Source organism: Struthio camelus, chromosome 3 (genome assembly GCF_040807025.1).
Source record: "Struthio camelus isolate bStrCam1 chromosome 3, bStrCam1.hap1, whole genome shotgun sequence".
NCBI lineage: Eukaryota > Metazoa > Chordata > Aves > Struthioniformes > Struthionidae > Struthio > Struthio camelus.
The window spans coordinates 108,089,404-108,113,425 of NC_090944.1; the positions used below are offsets into that span (position 1 = coordinate 108,089,404).

The 24,022-nt window shown below is 40.4% G+C and overlaps 1 protein-coding gene across 1 annotated transcript in view; it reads left to right on the top strand.

The window, feature by feature from the left end:
• The window catches only part of PPP1CB (protein phosphatase 1 catalytic subunit beta), a 28,460-nt gene extending 14,538 nt beyond the window's left edge, over positions 1-13,922 (top strand). Inside the window, exons 3-8 of the mRNA XM_068939594.1 lie at positions 172-402; positions 766-870; positions 5,887-5,958; positions 10,004-10,155; positions 11,375-11,509; positions 12,151-13,922. Coding sequence (XP_068795695.1) covers positions 172-402; positions 766-870; positions 5,887-5,958; positions 10,004-10,155; positions 11,375-11,509; positions 12,151-12,255 — 800 coding nt within the window. The 3' untranslated portion in view covers positions 12,256-13,922. The remainder of the gene's footprint in view (positions 1-171; positions 403-765; positions 871-5,886; positions 5,959-10,003; positions 10,156-11,374; positions 11,510-12,150) is intronic.
• The last annotated feature ends 10,100 nt before the right edge of the window (positions 13,923-24,022 follow it).

The window sequence follows — 24,022 nt, forward strand, 5'->3', positions numbered from 1 at the left end:
CAAATTCTTAATGTGACTGTCACCCATCAGATGCCTATTGTCAGCCTGTTTTTAAAGGAAAGGTTAACACTTTTCTTAAAATATCCGATAAAAAAGTGATTAGCTTAATGTCTTGATTTGTCTACTGTTTACACTGTTGCACTAATACCTGGTAAATATTTTCTTATTCAGGTGATATTCACGGTCAGTATACAGACTTGCTTCGATTATTTGAATATGGAGGATTCCCACCGGAAGCTAATTATCTTTTCCTTGGAGATTATGTGGACAGAGGCAAACAGTCTCTGGAAACAATTTGCCTACTACTGGCATATAAAATCAAGTACCCAGAAAACTTCTTTCTCTTAAGAGGGAATCATGAGTGTGCTAGCATCAATCGGATCTATGGATTCTATGATGAATGTAAGCAACCTACTTGTTCTGGATGGCTTTCACTTAATGTCATTATAATGTGCTTTGGAAGTACTTTGAGGTGTAACTCCTATACTGCAAGGACTTCAGTGTCCTGTGGACTTATTTTGAAACTTTCTGAAAGTACATTTCAAAATGAGGTTAAAGTCATTCTGGAGTATTACTGTTTGTGCTTCTGCTATCCTTGAAATGCTGTAGCTGAAGATTGAAACCTGAGTGCGTTTCAAAGAAATAAAGCCCTATGAAGACAAGGTTTGCTAACATCTTTGATCAGGCTGTGATATGTATTGTAGGTTGGCTGTTCTTTAATTAAAAAAAAAAAGCGAGCTTCCTAATGTCACACTATTCTTCTAGGCAAGCGGAGATTTAATATTAAGCTCTGGAAGACCTTCACAGACTGTTTTAACTGTCTGCCTATTGCAGCCATTGTGGATGAGAAGATCTTCTGCTGTCATGGAGGTAAGCTGGTAACTGCTTTTAAAGACTGTCTAAATGGATCTTGGAGTTGCTATTCTAGCCAATGTAGTGTTAGCATATATATCTGATACTTAGCTGAAGATGTTTGTTCTGATGTTGTCTATAAAGGTCGCTGGTACACCTTGTACTTCCCTATGGACCTGGAAGCAGAAGGATGTTGTCCTTCTGTGATATATATGCCCACTGTGCCAGAGAGGCAGGTGCATCTATAAATATTTCCATCCGTATATTCTTCTCTAAGGGATAGAATTTTTGCCTCGGTGCAGGAATAGCTAACGTCCATCAGTGCAGTCCTAGCTAATGTTTGGATCCCCTAGCAGCGAAGTCAAAGAATAGCCTTCACAAGTAACCTCAGCTTTGTAATCTTGGTCCCTGTAGCTGGTTTCATAAGATGTTGGTGGAAGGTATCTCTGAGGCCACCTGGTCTGGCTTCCTGCTGACCTGGAACAGGACTGCTGTTAGCATTAGATCAGGTCAGCCATGGCTCTGTGGAACTAACTGAGTCTGGAAGACCTCCATAGATGGAAGATCTACAGTCTCTGGGTAACCTGTGCCAGTGCTGCACTATTCTTGTAGTGAAAAAGATGTTTGGTGCTGATCTGCCAGAGGCTTTTGACTTTCCCCAGGCAGTGAAGCTCACAGATTTTTCAGGACCTTGCAGAGTCCCTGTCATATTGATTTTAAATTCCTTTTGTAGTGGACAGTGCCTTCTTGCAACTGTCTCTGCAATTACTTCCGTTCTTAAGTAGCCTGCTACCTCACACTCGGTGATCCAGAGATGGTCTGTTAGGTGTGATATCTGCATTGGCTGTGAGAGAGAACTGGAGATCAGTGGAAATGAGCACTGCTTCTGGTTTGACTGAACCAGCTCCATCTGGAATTAGAAATAGTTTTTACCCAAAGACCTGAGCAGACTTTTCCTGACTGTGAGGCTGTATTGATGCCTGTCGTCCTGCCTTTACTATTTACAAGCATTTTTGCAAGAGTTCTGCCTGTATGGAATGCTGTGCAGTAAAACTGATCCTGGCTGCTCTTGCATCTTGTACCGAAAGCTGCTGCCTTCAGTGCCCATTAGTATAAACTATGCTTAAGACCGGTGGCATCCTCTTGTCTTTGTAAATACAGAATTAATGCAGGGGCAGGTAGCTGAGTCAGTGCCAGTCTTTAAGTGGCACTGGCATTTTAGAGAAAATAGTTATCTTCTCACAGGGTATCCCTTGAGCTCATTCAGTGTATGTGGGTGTCTTTAGGACTGGTACCTGTCATACAATCCAGATTTCATAATTTTAAGAATGTGGAATACGAGATCACTTCTGCAGTAAGGATGCAAAAATCAGTGACTAAAACCATATAATGAGTTTTTGTTTTCCCCAGAATTGGCTAAAGGGAATATTTCTTTGCTTATCCTTCTTATACAGCTTGTTTCCCAAAGAAAACAAAGTGCGGTAGATGAGAAATCATAAAATATTGGGATGTTTCAGGCAACCAAGCTTAGGTAATGGGAAGCCATCAAGGATGCTTAACAGACAGAGTGAAATACTATGTTCTGAAACAAAACTGATACTTCTGTGTGTATGTGCACTTGGGACCTGAGAGTTATGAGCAAGAAGCCTAGAAATTTTTTTCAGAAAGTTTTTTTTGTAAGAGATCCATTATAAATATAATGGGGGGATTAATCTCTCCTTTGATGAAATAAACTTTATTTGTAGTATACTTTAAGGATTGCCTTATGAAAAGTAGCATTAATTTCTTTATTGAATATTAGTTGTCCCTGAAACTTCAGTTACCGCTGAAAGCTTTGCAAATTATTAGCGCTTAAAACTGACTTACAACTGTGAAATAAACTGGGAAGCTCACTGACTGCGCTCTGCGCTCCTCAAAGAAATTAAAGTGGATGTTCAGCACATCTAGATGCATTTTACCCTTTTTTCTTCTTCTCCAACACTATCCAAACTGCATTCCAGATCCCTTGGAGTCATGGACTGCCAACATCTTTTCATGATGTTACTGCTATAGTAAACACTGAGGCAGCAACACAAACTGAACTCTGCTGGAGGTTGAAGCCAGCATATAGAAATAAGGTAGGTGCCTTTTTACTATATTGCGCATTTTTGCATAGTTTATTTTAAAAATATTGTCCTCTGGGATATATAATAAAACTTTGCAAAACCGCATAACATAGTAAACAAAAGGCACCTAGCTTACCCTATTAAGCTATCTACAGTGGCTGAAGTCCTAATTCAAATTTTTCTCTAAACGTAGACTTCAGGAGCGTCTTTTGATCACTTCACAACTCAAATCAAACCTCCCCTGCCCACCCTGTCTCCAAATTGTTTTTGCTGATGGAAGAATTCTTCACTGTGCTCTTCCTTCTGTCTTCTCTCTTCTCCCTGCCAAATCTCATTCCTGTCTTTCCATATTGCTCATCCAGCTCAGTATTTTGGTCTTTTTTTTAAGGCTGTCCTTTCTGTTTACTTCTGACTTTGTCTTTTATCTTGCATAATTAAAGTTTGCTCTATAGCTGTTCCTAACTTCTCCTTTTTGCTTTATTTAGTATCCTATACAGTGCAGTTTCTTTTGAGATAAAGATATTTTTTCTTTATCCGTGACAGCACTCTGTAGCTCTGATCCTTAGACTTGCTGTGATTACTCTTATATTTTTGCAAACTAAGCTCATGTTGTGTCACGTTGATGGAATGCACTGGTCTGATCACATTAGATTTAAACTCTATGAGAAGGGAGTCATGTTGGTATAATAGAATACTAGAACAGTATTCTAGAATACTATATAGGATTTGCAAGGATTGTTTTTTGTGTGACATCACTGACAACGAAAAGTATGCTAGGATCTTTTTAGAAGGAGAAGCGTCTGCCTAATATTTTGTGTAGGGTCTAAGGAGACCTGAGGAGCTTCCTGCATTAATACGTAACAGTTGCTCTTGTTTTACCAATTCTGCCTGATCAGAGTGGTTCAGATGTGGGGCCTGAGTTGAACCTGCCAGTAATAAGGGCAATTCATTTCCTGTTTTCTCTTGGGGAAGAGGTGCTCTTATGCTACAGAAAGATAGTATACTGAAAGATTTTATTTGTCCATGTTTAGTTGCCATTATATGACAAGTCATTCAGTTGTGTACTTTTCAGTTCACTTTTAATACACAGACAATTGTAGCAATCCCTTCAGTGGGGATAGCTGGGCAGTAGCCTGTATTTGAGTTCATATTTTCTTTTGTTAACAGTGGTACACAATTTTTGTTTGAGGTCTGAATTTCAGATATGAACTGCTCTTGATCTCTTCTTGTGCTGGGGGACCTGGGAAACTATTTGGGAAGAGAAGGCCTCTTGTATACTTAGAGGTCTGCAAACATGCAGGTAATTCTGGTAGGGAGGACAGGGGTGAGTATTTTACAGCTCTGAAAATAGTGCAGTAATTGTAACTGCTGCGAGACTGAGACACTGTTTGCAATAGTGTATTTTTCTTTTAAAGAATTTCACATTTCGGATGTAACCTGAAATGCTGTGAGCTGTTGCCTGAGAAGGTCACAAACTGATTGTGCTTAGAGGCTGCCATTACTGTATCTCAGACTATGGTGCTGAGGACCATCAGAGTAGAATTCAGGAAATTCACGCTAATGTAATCTATGTGCAAATGGATCAAATTTGGGGAGGAGTTAGTGATAGGGTAGTCCAAGTTAAAACTGATTACATACTGATTATTATACCAACATGTATACTACTAGCGTATGAGTAGAACTGACTAAAACTCATTTGATACAGTATCTAATGTTTTAATAGCTAATATCATATTAAATATCTAGTTTCTGCCATCCTTACAACTTTAACTCAAGGTGATGGTGAAGTTAAGTTTAACCACCTGATGAGGATAGAAGGCTTCTATCAAGACCGCTTTAACAAACACAGTCTGAAACTTTAATACTTGGAGAATTTATGAACAATGACTCCAGTGCATTAGATAAGTAGCACATACTTTGCCACTGTCCTAACTAGAATGTCAGCTAAACTATTTTACACAGGGACTCCTCTCCAGTGACAGGTTTGCTTCTGCCATGTTTAAAGTTCTGGACTGAGTAAAAAAGATATGGCTTGCTAATATGGAGTATATTGCATTGCAACTTAGGACTTCATGTTCCATTTTCAAATTTGCCACTCCCTTAAATGTCATGGGCCAAGATCACCTGACTTTGTTTTTGATAGTGTGCCATGACCTTCGGTTACGGTCATGTAAAGATGCTGGAGCATCTAGTAGACTCTTCATGTCCATAATCCTCAAGTGTAAAAAAGAGAAGGGGAAAAAAAAAAGTTCTGGACTGTATTTGAGCTGTTCTGAGGGTGGCTTTGGTATCCCATGCTTTGGCTGTAATTAAATGCTAAGATGGAAAAACTGTGCATAAGTTGTTTGCAATAAAATTATGTTTATGAGTAATCAAACTACTGTGATTTTACAAATGACTAGGCAGCTGAGTCATAACATTGGACCATCTTTGTGTTCTTGATCTACTGCAGATGTGAGGTCAAGTATTGATTTAAAGCTTTCAGTTGACTGCAGCTCAGCTGCTATATGGTACACACGGAAGTACAACAGTGCAACTTGCTCATGTTGCAGTCATAACTGCAGACTACTTTAGCATGTGATCTTTCAGAGCTGGGTGGGTTTTTGTCCTGCACAACCAGCTGATTTTTCTAGAAGCTGAAGATAAAATAATGGGAATGCCATGCTTCGCTGAGTACCTCTGTAGTAATTTGTTCAAGAGAACAGACATAATTGTGCTGTGTGGCTAAAAAGATGGTATGAAAATAAAGACCCTTACTATTTTTGCTTGTGCTATTGTGTCCCTTTGTGTTCAGAAACTTTATTGTCTTGTAGAAAACTGTCATTTTTTTCTATTGCAGCGGGAGCAGTTGAACTTGTAATTGCGTTCGCTGGAACCCTTTTTACAAGTGAAATATGTAGATAAGTTGCTTGTTTCCTTGTATTTGCAGGACTGTCTCCAGATCTCCAATCAATGGAGCAGATCCGGAGAATTATGAGACCGACAGATGTTCCTGACACAGGTGAGTTGCAGGGAATTTACTCTAAATGGGCCTTGATGATGATGAAACAGATATCCAGTTCTGTACAGGTAGTTCAGTTACCTAACGCAATCTGTTCACTGTATGATGTTCCCTATTTGTCCCTCTGACTCTTGTGCAGGGTATTAGTCTTGTACCTCTAACTCAGTTATCTGGTATTGTCAGGGGTTATTGCCCATGTTATTGCTCATCACAACAGACTAAGATGTGTCATCTGAGCATGCCTTAAAATGAACTTAGAAATCTAATGAGAGATCAGATGAAACTAAACAGCTAGTTCTTTTTCTGGCCTTGGTTGGATACACCCAAACCTTTTAGACTGTCAGAGAACATAATTGTTTAAAGCATTCTCTCTTTGCATGTTAGCACTGATTCCACGTAGGAGCATGTCTTGCTCCTCTTCAAGCTTGTGAAGTATAACCTCTTCTCCAATTACTTTGCAGTGATCAGAATGTGAACTTGCTTCTATCAGTGTGCTAGTCCTGAAACTTTCTTCTGCTGATATGTTAATACTTTGCATATAGTAGTTGGATGCTAATTGCTGGAGGGGTATGTGTGTACAATACTCTTTTTTTTTAAATACTGTTAAGTAATCATCTTCCTTAGGGTCCCAGTTATTCCAGATTTTGTTGCTAGTGTTCCAAGAAGACTATCAAACAGTACAGTGGGGTAATTTTTAAGGCAGTGCTTTCAACAGTGGTCTGAAACTCACTTACCTTTTAAAAGGAATATCACATTTAAACCTTTTTTTGGAACACCGTTGAAGTTAAACCTTGGAATAGAGCACTTCTACTTTCTGTAGTGTTTCTCAGTGCTGATCCATAGCTGTAATCCAGGGGCTAATATCTATTGTCCCTCAATCAACAACATTACTGTGCAAGCTAGTATAGACATAATTGAAACTAAGAAGCATTACTAGACTGGTAAATGGGTATTTCTGCAATATAAATGACTAATTTCTCCTTTTCATGCATGTTATAATTCCCTTGTGTATATCAAAATAAATTTCAGAATATGAATTAGTCAAACTTTATCAGAGCTTTCAGAAAAGATTTTGTTCAACAGGCAAATACTACAAACATAAGCCAGTCCCTCTTCAGGAACACCCCTTTGGAATCTAGTCCCGTTTCCATGGATGTGTCACTGAAATCATATGTACTCCTAATAGCTCCTTAAAAATAAGTACAGAGATGGACAGGTTTTTTGATCTGCTGTGTGGCTTGCTCTCAGTTTTTTTTGGCTCCTGAAGCAATGACCAGATATTTACCTGCAGCAATAAAATGAGACTTGCTGTAAGAGGCAAGTCTGCATGTGGTACAGTGACATAGAAGTACAGGGCCTTTTGGACCTACTGAAGGCAACTAGAATTAGAGAATGGAAGTAAATCTTCTGGAAAACAAAAATAATCTCAAGTGTTGCATGCTGGGAAGGTTGCAAGTTCCTAGAAGGTATCCATTTATAGAGGGATATCAGTTGGTGAACGCTTGTGTTGATATCGAAATTATTAGGAGGCTTGTGCTGAGGAGATTAGATTGTTATGCTGTTTTCTTCTAGCCTGATGTTCTTCAGAGAAAAGCTGTTGCCACCTCCACTGTAATTTAATTTTTCTTGTGGTATTACAGGTTTTAGAAGTGGTTTGCTCAGGTCTAACTCTGTATTCTAACATAAACTGCTTGTCTCTAGTAACTTTCTAGTATTTGCACTATTATAAATTCTTTATTTTGGTGACCATTACTGATTACTCACTCTTTAGGAAATTGTAGCTCCCTCTTTTGTGTTACCTTGAATTCCTTGCATCAACTGCTTTGGTACACTGAAGGTCAACCTGAGCCATTGCGGTGGTGGGCATAGCATGTTTGAAATCTAAACCTACTCGGATGTCATTTTAGTTGTGTAAAGGGAACAAATCTGTTGCAGGGTTTGTGTGGTGTCTTTTTTTGTCATAGAACAGACTTGTCTGACAGTGGTTTCGAGCACTAATTTTCCTTGATCGTGACGTGTGTGGTCTGTTCAGGAAACACTGTCTTCAGCATTTTGTTAGTAAATAATTAGATGTAATTGGAAGTTCAACTTCTGAATGCTAGATGTAGAAGAGATCCCAGTAGGCTTCTCTATTCTGAAACAGAGCCCTAAATATTTAAATACTTTTTGCAGCTATGATGATTATCCCACAAATACAATTTCATGGAAAACTGAAGTACTTTTTGAAGGTTTTTCTGTTGTAGATGAATTGATAAGGTTCGTTCTGGTGTCAGAATCCTCAGAAAGATCTAAATCTGAATGCATAGTTAATGATTTAAAGGGTCTTTTTTAGTACCTGTTTCTAACTCCGCAGTCAGTTGACCTTTTGTTGTAGCAGGAAAAGGCCTTTACCAGTTCTAAAAAGCCAAAAAAGTCAATTATTCTATCTAGATTTCAAACCAGATGGCATGAGGTTTTTCTGAAAGTCAACTGCCATCCAACCAAGCTGAAAGTGCTAGCTGAAACAATATTTGAGAATTTTGCCTTATGCTAAATTTTATGATTTTAGTCATATAAGGCTTTTCACGTACACGGTAGGAAACAAACTACGAGAAGCTCTTGGTACGAGTTTTTCTTCTGACTAGTCATATATAGTATTTCAATGTTTTATTATAGTTTTCAAATTAACTTTGCTGGATGAGCTGTGACATGCATGGTTGTCTCTTAAAACGCATCCACTGTGGTACTAGATGGCAGAGCTCGGAGGGTTGTGGTCAGTGGTGTGGAGTCTGGTTGGAGGCCTGTAGCTAGCGGTGTCCCCCAGGGGTCAGTGCTGGGTCCAGTCTTGTTCAATGTATTCCTCAATGACCTGGAGGAAGGGACAGAGTGCACCCTCACTCAGCAAGTTTGCCGATGATACGAAGCTGGGAGGAGTGGCTGACACCAGAAGGCTGTGCTGCCATTCAGAGGGACCTGGACAGGCTGGAGAGGTGGGCGGAGAGGAACCTCCTGAAGTTCAACAAAGGCAAGCGCAGGGTCCTGCCCGTGGGGAGGAATAGCCCCAGGCAGCAGTACAGGCTGGGGGCTGACCTGACCTGCTGGGAAGCAGCTCTGCCGAGAAGGACCTGGGGAGTGCTGGTGGACAACAGCTTGACCGTGAGCCAGCAAATGTGCCCTTGTGGCCAAGAAGGCCAGTGGTATGCTGGGCTGCATTAGGCAGAGTGTTGCCAGCAGGTGGAGGGAGGTGATCCTGCCCCTCTCCTCAGCCCTGGGGAGGCCTCACCTGGAGTACTGTGTCCAGCGCTGGGCTGCCCAGTACAAGAGAGACATGGCACTCCTGGAGAGAGTCCAGCAGAGGGCTACTGAGATGATGAAGGGACTGAAGCATCTCTCCTCTTAAGAAAAGCTGAGGGAGCTGGGCGGAGAAGAGAAGACTGAGAGGTGATCTGATCAATGTGTACAAGTATCTGAAAGGGGGGGGGGGTGTCGAGAGGATGGGGCCAGACTTTTCTCCGTGGTGCCCAGCGACAGGACGACAGGCAACAGGCACAAACTGAACCACAGGCAGTTCCATCTGAACCTGAGGAAAAACCTCTTGACTGTGAGGGTGACAGAGCACTGGACCAGGTTGCCCAGAGAGGTGGTGGAGTCTCCTTCCCTGGAGATATTCAAAAGCTGCCTGGACACAATCCTGGGCAACGTGCTCTAGGTGACCCTGCTTGAGCAGGGAGGTTGGACTAGATGATCTCCAGAGGTCCCTTCCAACCTCAACCATTCTGTGATTTTTAAGCGCCTGAAAAGTGTTACCTCAGAGAGGCATACTTGGCTCTGACTTGTTCCATCACAAGATGCTGATAGGCAGTTGCGAGGAAATAGTCTTACTGTGTTCTCTATGCTGATGCAGAGCGTATTTAAACTGCAACTCAGATAAGATATTGCAGAATTTGGTTCCAAGGCTTATTTTCTTAAGGAGAGCTGATCCAGTAATTATACAGTAATCTTTGATAACTATTTTATAATATAAGGTGATACTTCCTAAGACCAGCACCTTGTATTTTTTTCAAAGGCTTGCTGTGTGACCTGCTGTGGTCAGACCCAGACAAAGATGTGCAAGGTTGGGGTGAAAATGATCGTGGTGTCTCTTTCACTTTCGGTGCTGATGTGGTCAGCAAATTTCTGAACCGTCATGATCTGGATTTGATCTGTCGAGCTCACCAGGTATGCATTATAGTGCTGTTGCTTAAATGCTCTGCTTCTAGACCTTCTGCCTCTTCATTGGTGGCATTCATGATGCATTTAAAATTTGTTGTGCTGCTTTGCTTTATTTTAAGAAAATGGTTGCTCCTAAAGGGTCTCTAAAGCTTGCTATTGTGTACTGATTTCTTTCTATTGACTTACTGAAATGAGTATCTAATATCAGTGAAGTAAAATATTAACACTAGATACACGTAGGACCTGATTTTTTTCCTTGTGTAATGTTTCTTTACTCTGTTAGACTACTGTGTATATGAACATTAGGAGTGAACTTAAGCGAACATCAGGTTTCAATTTCCTGTACAATTCAGTTTCATTATGTAGGCAATTTTAGAAGCTCTGGCTTGCTGTGAAACAAATACCTTTGTCAGTTATTGTGTGGCATGGGTACCTTATCAGACATGTAAGCAGTAAATGGCAAGGAGAAACGCTGAACATATTAGACAGTATTTGTCGGTGTGTGGAATGGATGTTAAGATTTCTTGATTGCTACCAATGTTCCTGTATTCATGCAATTCCTTAATCCTTTATAAAAGAAGCTGTATGGCATCTTTAAAAGATAATGTGGTAACTAGACTAAAGTAAGCAGTTTGCTCTGATTTTGCTATGTTATAACATGAGGGGAAGGGGGATCATTCTTAGTGTGCAGCATCATCCTACTTTCACTTTTTTAAAAGCTAAATTTTGCTCTTAGAAAATACAAGAGAGCCACTTTGCTTTTAGAAGATCAGAATTGTAAACAGCCTTACACTTCAGAGGGTTGTCTGATTAACACCAGCCTGCAAGTGAAAAATAATTGTTACAATTGATATAAAGTAGATATACAGACCTTGTGTGCTGGGAGCTAATATTTCAAGCGTTTCCAAATTCTGTGTATAAGGCATTAAATGGTGGGAGTAGTCTAACTGGCAGAGCGTAATCAGACTTAGTGTGAAAAATATTGAACAGTCAAATTAATGCATATGTAACTCCAGAAATGTCACAGGTTAAGCTACTTGATTTGGTATTCGTCATCCAGATAGACAAAATGACTGAACCAGTCCTGTCTGAAAGTCAAATCATTAAATACCTTTTTAGTGTGTCATCTCTTTAATATAAATTCTTTTGCCTGAAAGGGTCGATCTTAAGGCAAATAGGATCTCTTTGTTTCTGTAAGCTATAATGATTTATCTGGTGTTGACAGGTGGTTGAAGATGGATATGAATTTTTTGCTAAACGACAGTTGGTCACCCTATTCTCAGCCCCAAATTATTGCGGAGAGTTTGACAATGCTGGGGGCATGATGAGTGTGGATGAAACTCTAATGTGTTCCTTTCAGGTATGATGTATTTTGTACACTAAATGCATGCAATTTTGTACACTAAAGGTGTTGGAATACATGAACTGATATAGTCTACTTGTTGATGTGCTTATGGTCAGTCTAGGTTAAAATACTTGAGCTACAGAAGGTGCTGCGCAGCAGGTTGGTGTCTGTGGGTAGATAAAAATAGAGCTGCAAACCAGCTATTATCCAGAGAACCATATGAGGTTTGCCATTTTCCAAACTCCTGAAAACTAAAGTTGTTCCTGCTATTCAAATATTCAAGTGGTTAGTTCCAAATGTTTAATTGGAATTTTTTTTAAGTCCTACCCATTGGTCAGAATATATGATTTAGTCTAAGGGCATCCTTTTACTTAAGTTCCTTTTCTTGGACTTTATTCCCTCCTTCACCTTGGACATGATGCTTTCAACTCCTTTCTTCCCCTTCCCATCCCTAACAGACAGCAGCAGAACCAGAATGATTTAGGAGTAGCATAACCTGTTGCCTTTACCATCCTACCAATTTCTTGATCTGCCTGTATCACTTCATGTATAATGTCCTCTTCTCCCCCTCCTTGTTTCTACTGAATGGGACTTCATGTTGGCTTAGCAGTGTCTAGCATATTCTCAGCTGTGACAACTTCTTTATTTTCCCTAAGATATTGAAACCATCTGAAAAGAAAGCCAAGTACCAGTATGGTGGACTGAATTCTGGGCGCCCAGTCACTCCACCTCGCACAGCTAATCCACCGAAGAAGAGGTGAAGAAAGGAATAACACAGAAACACCATCAGATCTGTCGAGGACAAAACTCCATAATACAGTATATAATAAGTGTGCACTGTAAAACCATCCAGCCATTTGACACCCTTTATGATGTCACACGTTTAACTTAAAGAGACGGGTAAAGGATCTTTATTAATTTTTTTCTAGTAGAAAGATGTGCGACACTGTATTGTAACAAGTATAGCTCCAAGTTCTAATATCCAGCATAAAGTTTAAAAAGTTTAAAAAAAAAAAAAACTATTGCGACTACATATTCACACTTACCACGGTTTTTAAAGTTGACCAACATCCCAGTTAAAACTTGATGTAATAGTTAAACCAGATGAGAGCATGATGTTCCATTTGTGTAATGTGGTCTTACTGTTGCTTGATTGCTTTTACTTTGGTTTTTTGTAGCTAGAATGATGCGAATACGGTATCTAGTCATATTCCCTGGCTCTCCTTTTTGGAATTGAAATAAGGAAGGGACTTTTTAGAACAGCCAGTGATCTCTTCTTATCCTCCACCTTACCCTCAGTTGTTCATAATATTGCTGCCCAAATGTGTGCCCCATTGTAATACAAAGTTTATAGTATGGTAGTGATTAAAAGGCAAACTAAGTCCAAAATGCCCAGACTGGACAGCTTGACAGTCAACATGAATTGAGACAGAAAAACCTATCTTGACTTTTTAACTTAAACTGCCACAGAATGAATTTGTGCACTACACTATTTTAAATTATTGACATTACACTGTGCTATGGCACTTCATTTAACTTAGATAGGACAAAAATGGTATTGCCTATTAGTTGGTAACTTGATTATGTGGTACCTTGGCTTTAGGTTTTATTAGCATGAGACACCTTTGGCATGCTTAGCTTCCAGGTAGCTCCCTACCTGCATCAAAATTCATCTTGCATAGTTCCACTGAACATGAAGATCCTTATTTGATAAGCCTTTGAAAGCTGACCTTCTTTTTCATAAGAGGGTGTATTTAAATGGATGTTCATCAGTGAACAATAGGTTAACTGACAAGTGGTAAGCTAATATTGCTATATGAATGTCCTCCTACATGATTGTAAGGCTTATGTCACTAAAGATTATCCTTTGGATTTTCATGATCAAATTTCATATACTATTGTATAGATTTCTGCTTTGTAGTGTACTATAGTAGCAATAATTTCTGTACATGATCAAGAGTTATGCAGTATTTCTTTCCAGTTCTCCCCTTTCTTAAAAGGGTTAACATTGACAAATGGCAAAGTATAGAGAAGATGAAGTTTGTAGTAGGGTAAATGAAAAGCACGGATTTGTGATGCTTTAGGATGCAATTCTTATTGGCTATAACTATAAAAGCTTTTATTGAATACTGTCAAATTTGTAAGATTCTTTGGGGGAAAGCTTCAGATTTATACCATTCTAAATGTGCATCAGTAGATATAAAACTCTTGACTTCAGTATTGTCTTTGAAAATGTTAAATTGAGGATTCTGGTAACTTACATTTTATGAACTGGCACATTATATAATGCAAGAGATATATTGATTTCTGACACAGTGAACAAGTTCTTTAAAATGGATTTAAGTCTCTTTTCTAATTCCATTTTGTTTTAAATGCATATTTTAAATGTAGTTTTTTCATTTAGTAAAAGTTGTCTAATTCATTTGAAGTCTGACTGGTTATTTTAACATTCTTTATTGTTACTCAAACGTGGAGGTTTTGTTTACAAAAAATCTTTTTGAATGTATGTATCTGCTCTTGATGTTTATTGGATTGGTTTATGGCTTTGAACAACGGCTTGATTTGCCTCATCTTGAAGAAATCACCAGGGTTTCAATATATATAGCAAAAAATGTAGAGAGGTTTCTTCTGATATTCCTCAAAGCTAATTTGTTCTTAGAATTCAATGATGACAGCTGTGTAAGTGAGAATAGCTTAAGTTTTTGACAAGGTAATTGATGAAGTGCACTCAGTAAACCTTAATGAGGTAACTTCCTGCTCCAGATCATTACTTATTTGAGATGTAGTTGTACAAGTTTTGAAAGTGCTGTTTCTTGCAAAGTGCTAGCCTCTCCTATAGGAATTGTTATGTTACCGGGCAGCTGGATTAATACATCCGAATTGTTTTCCTTAGTTCCTGAAACAATGCCTTCTGTATCATAAAATGTCCATGTGTAGAACTGTTAAATGAGCATGTTAGCTGCTCATGTGTTACAGATGTTCCTTCAGAAGGAAATAAAGTCTTCAGGCTTCCTTATGTGTCCAAAAAATAGGAAATTCTTAATTGAAGTTATTTTATTACTCTTAGAAATTCAGGTCTGGTTATAGTATTCTGGAGGAGTGTTATTTATTTGGTATTGTAGCAATCACTTGCTGATTTGACTTCTGGAGGGTCGGGACGATAGCTAACACCTCTCCTCATCCTGTACTGGGGGAAATTACAGAATTAAATAAGCTTACCCTTTCAGATGTGACTATTGTTCCATCCTAGAAACAAATCACAGACATCAAATACACACTCAATTCTTCCTGAAATTTTAAAATTGATTAAAAAGAATGTATGATGGCATATCATTATTCTAAAATGCCAAGCCATCCTTAATACTTCTGTGAAAAATAATGAATTTTGACCTGTAGTGAAACTTACCGTGCTACTTCAGCTTCTGTTTACAATGTTAATGTAGGTCTTTAGTATTTTTACCATTGCCCATTCTGGAAGAAGTAGAAAAGAAAAACTAAAACTAGTTATATGTTCAAATAAAATTAGCTGTTGTAAAGTAAAGGAGATGGTCCAGAAATCAGTAGCTTGTTGTAAGTTAAACATCTTGATCCTGCAGACTGGGCAAATCAACAACTGTGAATAGCATCTGCACATCTTGCTACAATGCTATATGTTTGAGTGGTGTGGCAGTGAGGTTTGACTTATCATATTTCAAGGCATAGCTGCAGAACTTGAGCCAGTAGTTGTGGGTTACCCAGCCTTTTAAACCACCAGAGGAGTTTGGGGGTTATAGTCTCAAGAGTAACCTGTAGGCCTCTGACATGAGACTCCTGGACAAAATGGACCACAGATTTTAATTTGAAGCTTAAAAATCTCTCTGCTTTTTCCAAAGCTTTTTTAGTTTTTCAATGAATGCCACTGATGCTACAAAATCTTGGTATCTAATAGTGTAATTCTCCCTACTTCCAGCAAGACTGGTGATGGAAAACACTGGTGCCGGGATAGTGCTGGTAGACAAAGTCAGCTGATGAAAACTCTGTTGTTAGCTCTCATGAGGTAACAGTAAGACTTGCATTTGCTGGCTGTATGGATGATTTCAAATGTAGAATAGGCAAGGAGTCAGTTGTCAAAGGAGTGCCAGGCAGTGGAGGATTAGTGGGAGGAGGCAGGGGGCTGGTGACCTGCGTTGTCCATTCCTCCTGCAGATGCTGGGGTGGTAGAACACTGCTCAGATTGCCCCAAGGGAAACACTGACAGCATTTCTGAAGGTCATTCAGGGTGAGGTAGGTGTTGCTGTCTTAACCTCCAAAATACACCTCACTAACAAACTTAACTGTTCTTACTTGAAAATGGTTAGGAGTTGTAACTGTCTTTGCAAGCTAGAAAAATTGCTTTTAAAAAATTGCCTCCAGGGGAGGTTTTACTGGTGTGAGTGTTGTGTAGAGCTAACATAATTGGAACTGTTGCCTTTATGGAGGGGAAGGGGGAACAGGGTAAGGGAGAAGAAGGTAGTTACCCTGCTGCCTGCCATTTTTCTACAATTTTTTGGTTACCTTATTCACTCTTCAGGAGTCTCAGACTGCCCTAGGAATGCTAGTTAAAAAATTCATTCTCTGGAAGTTGCTGGTAGTCTAATTGCTAATACTTTTTCCATCTAAACAGCAGCATTTCAGGCTCGCCTAGACAAGATAAGTAGTACGGTATTAACAGCGTACTGGGAAGAAACAAGGGGATTCTTAAAGAAGCTGTTATGGACATGTAAGACTGTACACCACTTTGGGGGGAGAACAGACAAAAATACCTCTCTCCTATCTAGCCTATCTAATATCCCTTCTTGATTTTGTAGTAGAATGCAATATAGCACATAACCTCTTTATTTTTCTCCTTGTCGGTAGCCAGACGCTTTGATTCCCAAGCACCAGAGAAATATCTGCCTCCATCAAATGTTAAATATTGCTGTATAAAATGCTGCTTTGGTCTTGTTCATGTTGACTGATCATTGATGAGAGATTTTTGTGTTTTGGCGGGGGGGAAGGGGAGGGGTGCTGTCATAGTGGTAAGGGGTGTGTTTCTAAGCATGTGTTGGCCTCTTTAAAGGAGCGAAAAAATGTATCCAGTGTTAAAGGCAATTGTAGTTAATATGCTGGTCTAACACCTTGAGCCGCTTCTGTTTAGGTAGGCTTGTTTGCATCAGTATGATGATATATATTTCTGGAAAATGCTGTAGATTCACTGAAAACACTATAAAGGAACTTACATACTAGTGGGTTGCACTTGGTTTCCTGCATCTAGACATACAGAAGTTTTAGCGATCATGAGTTGGTCTGTTTGGTCTTTAGCTTACTGTGGTTAACTGCCCATGTATTGCAAGGTGTAAGAGTCTCATCATCCTATTACAAAGACTGCATTTATACTGTATTTTCTATCAAGAGAAACTAATTGTCATACATAGGTATATATGAGAATGGGTTATCGTGTCCCCATGCAGTGCATTGCAATGTACTTATTTGCCTGAGAAATTGTGAATGGAAATTCTTCAGACTTGCTGAAGCTGCTTTTTTTGTTAATATGCTACATTTCTATTTTGAAGTTGTCTGAAGATGGAGATCCTGCTCACCTTAATAGTTGGCTTCAACAATTCCTGCGGTCTGTGGTGTGCTCTGCTGTGCCTCTGCTGCAAGATAATGGAAATAGTTGATGAGCAACAGGCTAATTTCTCTTACGTGAGGAGGAGTTCCTGTCTGTGCCTTGCCTTTTGAGCATCAAAGCATCTAGCTAAGTCAAAGAGGATATTGCCATCATGCAGTGGAAGCTGTCAGCCGAAGTTACTGGAGCTATAGGTGATCAGTTTGGGGTTGACAGACACACTTTTGGCTCTGTAATAGAGGAGATTTGTAAAAGACATGTATTTATTGCTATGCGATATGGTTAATTTGAAAGTGACGTGAGACTAACTCAGCTTTGGATAGATGCAGCTTGGAGAACATGTAGATAACAAACGTGAGTACCGCACGCCTCAAAGGTTAATAGAAGAGGATGCTCTTCAAGGCCTGTGTAGATAATAATTGCAGAAGCCCTAGCCTTTAAACTAGTGTGTCGTTCCTTCCCGGCAAACTGCCGGCGTAGTATCCATGCTAGCTCTGTCTGGAACCTTCCCTGTTGTCAGGTTTGTGGGAGATGAACACATCTGTACAAACCTGGCAGGTAGCATTACAGCTTAGTAAAGAACAGGCAAATTGATACTGTCAGTATTGCACTACTTTTAAACTTGTTTGAATTGTGACTTGACTTGTGTCCACTTCATAATGTGCATGAGGATAAATGTGAGTATTTGTTTTCAAATGGATTAGTAAAAAAGCAAGGGCAAGAGAATGTCCCCTTATTTTGGAGCAGAGATGACTACAGCACAACACTTGTCAAATGCGTGTGCATCTGAAACATGTGGGCTAATACTATGCTGTAGAGAGCAGTGTGTTTTTTTTTTTTTTTTTTTACATATGAAACAAATTGGGGATGAAGCTCATGGTCTGTTGCGTACTTGAGTTCCAGTTCTTTATATGTCGGGGGAGTTCTAGGCTATCATAAGAATGGCCTACTAACCATTTAGTCTTTCTTATCAGTTAAAAAAAAAAAAAAAGGAGCTCAGTTGAGTCAGTTGCAGACTTGGAATATTTAGGTATGGCCGCGGATATTTTTTCTGTTGTCATCTATTTGATTCTGCTAACGAGCAATGATTTTCAAGCTATCTCACAGTGCAGCTGTACACCTTCTTTTTTCCCCTCTCTCCTATGTCGTACAGTGATTCTGCTTGCTTTGTTCCAGAGGTTGGCCAAGGTTTTGATGACAGCATCTAACCAGGTGACTGCATACAACTCTTGGGCATATAACCAAGCATTCTTCTCGTTGCTTGTATCAGATCAGATCAAAGCTGAAGGAACTTCAGACCGTCCTGGACTGGAAAAACATGTGACAGTAAGTTGGTGCTGGGACAGTAGATAAATCAGTTATCAAGATAAGACATAAGTTTTTGTATTGTTTGTTACGAGTCTGCCAGGTTCTTGTCTTTCATAGATTTCTGGAACTAGTTGATAGTGTCAGAGCATCTTCCTTGCAGATCCCTGAAGTTGTTGGGAAACTAGCAAAGCTGTCTAGTTACCTGCTTTATATCTTAGTCTGCCATGTTAAAATACTTGAGAGCAATAATCTCAACCTGTTAACTGCTAGCAAAGACAACGTTTCATTCTTTTCTGTGTCCTGTCTGAATCAGATTACTCTCTGTACCTGTATGTCCCAAAACCTAAGAATTAAAAAACAGAATTCAAAATAACGGCTTTCCACAAGCCGTTTCCGATATATGGCTATAGTTGTATCTTCCAAGGAAAACTCCTCTCTTCTTGCTGTCCAAAATAGCCCAAATAGGTGGAGCTTTAAACAGAGTATATATGGCTTAGCGTGGCCCTTTTCTGGGTTCTTGCTGCCTTATTTAACAATCTGCAGGCTGAGCTTTTTGCTTAGCTTACTGCAAACTTAAACCTTAGGAGCAGCCATATCAGAAAGTAGGTGCTAGCTGGATCCAGCTGCTAAAAGTTACAGAAGCAAGTTGGTATTTGGCAGGGGTTTAAGTTTAATGTTAGAGTAGAAAAGCATAGCACCTCCCAGGCAGAACTTGTGAAACGAGTACCACATGAACATGCTGTTGGCAGATGATCGGCATGCCCAGATGTTAATTTTCAGGGTTTTAACTTAACCCGAGTTACTGTCAAATGCAGGAGGTAAAGTAAACAGATGGGACTATAATTTTTCTAGTCTCTTACAGATGGTCAACAAAGTTGATTCTCAAAAATAGTAAGTTAAAATGTTTGCCAAAAGCAAAATATTTTTAAGTTGCCAGTTATTCCCCTTTATATAGAGGTTTACCTGTTCCTGTTACTTTAAAAGTTTGAATCTTTTGGGTACCAGGAAGAATACTGTAGACAGGTCCAATTAATTATGGAAAAGGCTTAATAGTATCTTAGGAACAAACTGCGGCCGTGAAATCAAGCAGAGGCACACGAAGTTGATAAATTCGAAAGGGCATTAACTTTGGCCAGTATTTTCCAATATGGTATTTTTCCTGTCACTTTGCTTTGAACTCCCAGCAAACCTATACTGATGTGAAAACTGCAAGTATTTTACGTTGTTCCTTTTGGCTACTTCCTAGCAGCATTTCTACAGTTTTATAAAGTCTTCAGTGTCTTGTTGAGTATATATATTCCTTGAGAGCGTATAAATCCATAATTCTCCATTAGCTACGCCAGAATATTTTATGTTTACACTTCAGGTTGTCATTCCTGAGTGGTTTCCTGCACTTTCTACAAAAACAGACCATACCACTTCCATGAAACGTTGAGAGAGGGAACATGTTATGAGGATTATGTCGTAGTTGATAAGTATTTAAAGCTAGAAAGAAAAATAGGCAACTAATACTTTCCATTGAAGGATTTCAGAGTGCTTTACAAACAAGCAGATAAAGTATCCAAAAGAAACTAGAAGCACCATGCTTGTTTTACAGGGGGCCTTGTTAAGAGGATGAGAGCATAAGATTTAAGGCTCTGTTCTGTTGAAACAGAGATAAGAGCAAACACCTTATTTAAATCTTGCCTACTGAGGGCTCTTGCCTAATGGGTACAACAAGAAACTGACATGCTGCTCTTAGAGGCGTTTCTTTTGCCTCTACCAGCTAGTGTAACAATGTGCATCATTCTCTTTCTGTCCTTGGGCCTCTCTAGTTTATACCCGTATGAGAGTTAAAGGCTATTGCTTTATGAAAAGAACCCAATCCACTTAATACAATTTCCTTCATGTTAGAGTTGTTCTAGCATACGGATGCCATCTAGTGGTTAAAGGCCGGTGGCTGAAAAGTTATTGCAGCAGAACTGGCATTTTATTGCATGTTTATCCTGCGATTGACTGATGTGGAAACCTTGTCTCTTTTGTTCAGTACTGAAATGCATTCACCGGACATAGCTCTGTAATAGCGCAGAACTTGCTGTGTTGAAACTAGGCTTACCTCAGTGAAAAGTTCAGGTTAAATTCCCTTAAATTTGGCAAATTTCATGGAGTCTTTTAAAGGATTTTTTTTTTTTTTAAAGAGCTGGCATGAAAATTACAGAAAAGCTTCAGCCACCGTAGGCCTCGTCTTCTGTGACGGTTCCAAGGTTTCTTCCTGAGCCTGGAATCTTCGGTTCTCAAGTCTAAACTTAAGTTTAAGGCAGGTTTCTTTGCATAAATTTCCAGTGATTGGATAAGAATTGGTGGAAAGTCTGTAAGAAACAAAGTATGTTTACAGTATGTATACCTTTGGTATAAACCAATGCAACTCCATTGAAAAAAATTGAATTCGTTTTGACATAAATGTAAAGAGTTAATAGATGCTGTCAGAAATAGGACTGGCATTAAATTTGTGAATACCTTCTCTACCCAAAATTTTACATGATTTGCATTGCTTTTAACTTAAGCATCTCTTCCTCTGCTCCACCTGTGGCTTGGCATACAGACATATATACCCTTGAACAGAGCGATTCCAAATTGTTAGACCTGATCTGGGAGAACTGCTTGATGCTTTGGTCTAGCCCAGGTCCCAGTGGTTGCCCACAATGAGTTGTGCTTGAAGAGCACCACTTCTTTATTGTCCCCCTGTCCTGACTGCTTTTCCTCCAGATGGTGGCACAGTCCCTTTGACTTCCCAGATGTTCGTGCACGGAGGCACCTTGGACTGCAAGGAAATACTCATTTCCGACTTATATCACAAGGCTGACATCTTCAGTGGCTACATAACCTAGCTGCAGGAGACTAGTCACCTCATGACAGTTGCTGACTACGAGAGGCCCTGCAATTGGTGCATGCATACAGTTCAAGAGATTTCTTGAAGACCAGGGCAACAATCAGATTTTGAGGTGGCACGAAAGATGCGTCCTTAGTACAGTGATATCAAACGGATTTTTTTGGTGGGAACGTACAGCCTCCTTTGCCAGTGGTGACTTTAATTCAATCCAGGTGAATGTAGTGCTTTCCTACATACCTCCTTAGGGTGGAGGGGAGGGCAGGCATGTTGAAGGTTCAGGTGGAACTAGGGCATTGGTCTCAGTTGTGTGGGGAGAAGCAGTGAATGTTGCCAGTCTGAGAAGGAGGGTTGTTTTAGGTTTAAAAGCAATCTTCCAGAGGCGTGAGCGGTAGGAGAAATCTTCCACGTAGCAAATATCTATCTCAAACTGCCTGCTGATAACCTGCCCTGTGTGAGTACCTGACTCTGTCCCAGAAGCTAAGCAAGTCACATAGCCAAGATGATGTGCTTGTGCAACCTTTCTAGCCTTCCAGGAGGTTATGCAGCCTCTTTCCCTCCACAAATACAGTAGAGTATGAGCTAATGGCACTGCACACAGCCCCACAAAGAATAACAATGGCAAATATTGGTTGAGGTGTTAGTTTTCTTGGGATGAAAGGCAGTTATCTGGTGATGTTAGAGTAACGTTCTTCCCCTTCCCTTTTCCCTCTTCACGTTCCAACAAGCCTAAAAAGTTTCCGGGTTGTTCTTCCGTCACGCCCTGGGAGTGAGTAGAAGCATCAAGTTTGCTCTAGAGAAGATGCCTCATACCGCTGACTGGTCACTTTAGGATCAGGGGCTTGGATGTCAGGTACAGAGCTGCTATTTCAGTAGGAAGCCTGCAGTCATGGATTGGTGGTGGGCCATGCACCTCCAGGGTGGCAGAAGAAAAAGCATGCTTTGTCCTGCTTGCTAGCATGCTTTTGTTCCAAATATAACATCAGTTTTAGAGAATGTCCCAAGTATATAGCAATCCGGTGTGGGGTGCATGTCAGCAGGAATTTCAGGTGGTTGATTACTAAGGGGAGGTGATCCTGAAAGGTGTGCTCTTAACTGAAGTCTAAGGCAGAAGTGAGGAGGGAATAGAGAAGGAAGAGTTTGGAGACAGCCATGGTCAGAGTTACCTAGAGCGATTAGCAGACCTGACAACAGTTCCTGGGCAGCCAGTGTGCCAGACTGCACACACTGAAGTGAGTGCAGGAGCAGGAGACTTGATATCTACAGGAAGCCTTTCATCTCCCTCCAGAGTTTCCACCTCATGTTCTTTGACCGTGATTCATGGCCAACTGCAAGAAGAGATGAAGGGGAAGGTCAGCTTGATCCCTGCAATGGTTGCCATATGCTCCCCAGGCCTCGGAGGCCCTCTCCACTTACCTAGGTAAGCATAAGAGGGTCTGACCTGGCAGTAGACTCTGTACATAGTGCTGATCGGTCCTCCCGTTTCCCTCAAAACTCTGGGAACGATGCTTGCCCCTCTGGTTAGGCCATGCTGGCAAGTTTGGGTTATTAGTGGTTCAGTGTGGCCCACCAGGGACTAGGAAAAGTTTGTGTTGGCCCCCTCATTCCTTCCCTGTCTCTTTCCCTGTCTCAATCCTAGGCCTCATGGGCTCCCCTGGGTGCTGTCGCTGCTCATCCCCTTATAGTTTATGGGCCACTTCTCAGGGAACACATTTTTGTTAGACCCTTGTTGTGCCTTTCCAGTTTAACTCAGGTGTTCTGACTGCTCAGATTTTGGGAGTTTGCCTAAAGTTACCAGACTTTCTGACTAGTCCTTTTCTAGTGTACAGACTGTGAGCCATGGTGCAAGGCAGGAAGGGTGTGATAACTCTGTAAAAGGTACTTCAGCAAAGGCTAGGCTCAAAACAAGTGGATTGCTTTTGCTGGCTGGAAAGGGTGGAAAGGAGAGGTAGGCCTGGGGCAGAAGCTCTTGCCTCACTGGAGGAAGAGGGAGCAGGGAAGGAGATGACTTTCTTGTTGAGGACCTTCTATACTGTGGGACTTGATTAGTTGGCTGTTCATCTCAAGCTCTTCTCAAGTCTCACTTCAACAGCAGCAGTTGAGATAGGCCTCATCATGCTTTCCTTTCCCCACATCTTTGCCCTTCCTTGCCGTCTCTAGTGATGTGCTGCTCATCTGTGTGAGACATAAGGACAGTGTGACATTTTATACAGTGATCTGTTGAGAAGCCCTTAGTCCAGAAAAGGTTAGCTGTTCTTCGGACATCTTCAAATCAAAGCATGGTAGAGTGATTTGGTCCTGGGAGCCAGACTAACTTAAGTCCAAAATAACCGCTCCGAAACGTTTATAGTGTAGCTGTAGGATTCTCAGCAGTTGGTGAAAACTGCTTCAGTGTACTGATCGGTTCTTGTACTGCGCTACTCGGTAACATTGGTATAGCGAAGATCGCCTAGTGTGGCTGTAGTGTCAGTGTGCTTCTGCTGGCAGAGCTCACTTGTCAGCACTCTTGTATCGTCGTCCAGCCCCATCCAGAGCAGAGCTGGAGGGTCTTATGTTGCAAGTAATGGGTAGCCTCTCTGCACTAGTGATTGCGTTCATACTGAAGCCAAAGAAGCTTTTGGAGAAAACATAGCAGAGTAGGCAAGACTGCTTGCTTCCCTTGACCTGTTTTGTCTTGTAACTATACTTGTAACTTCTCTCCCTATACTTGTAACTTCTCCATAGGAAA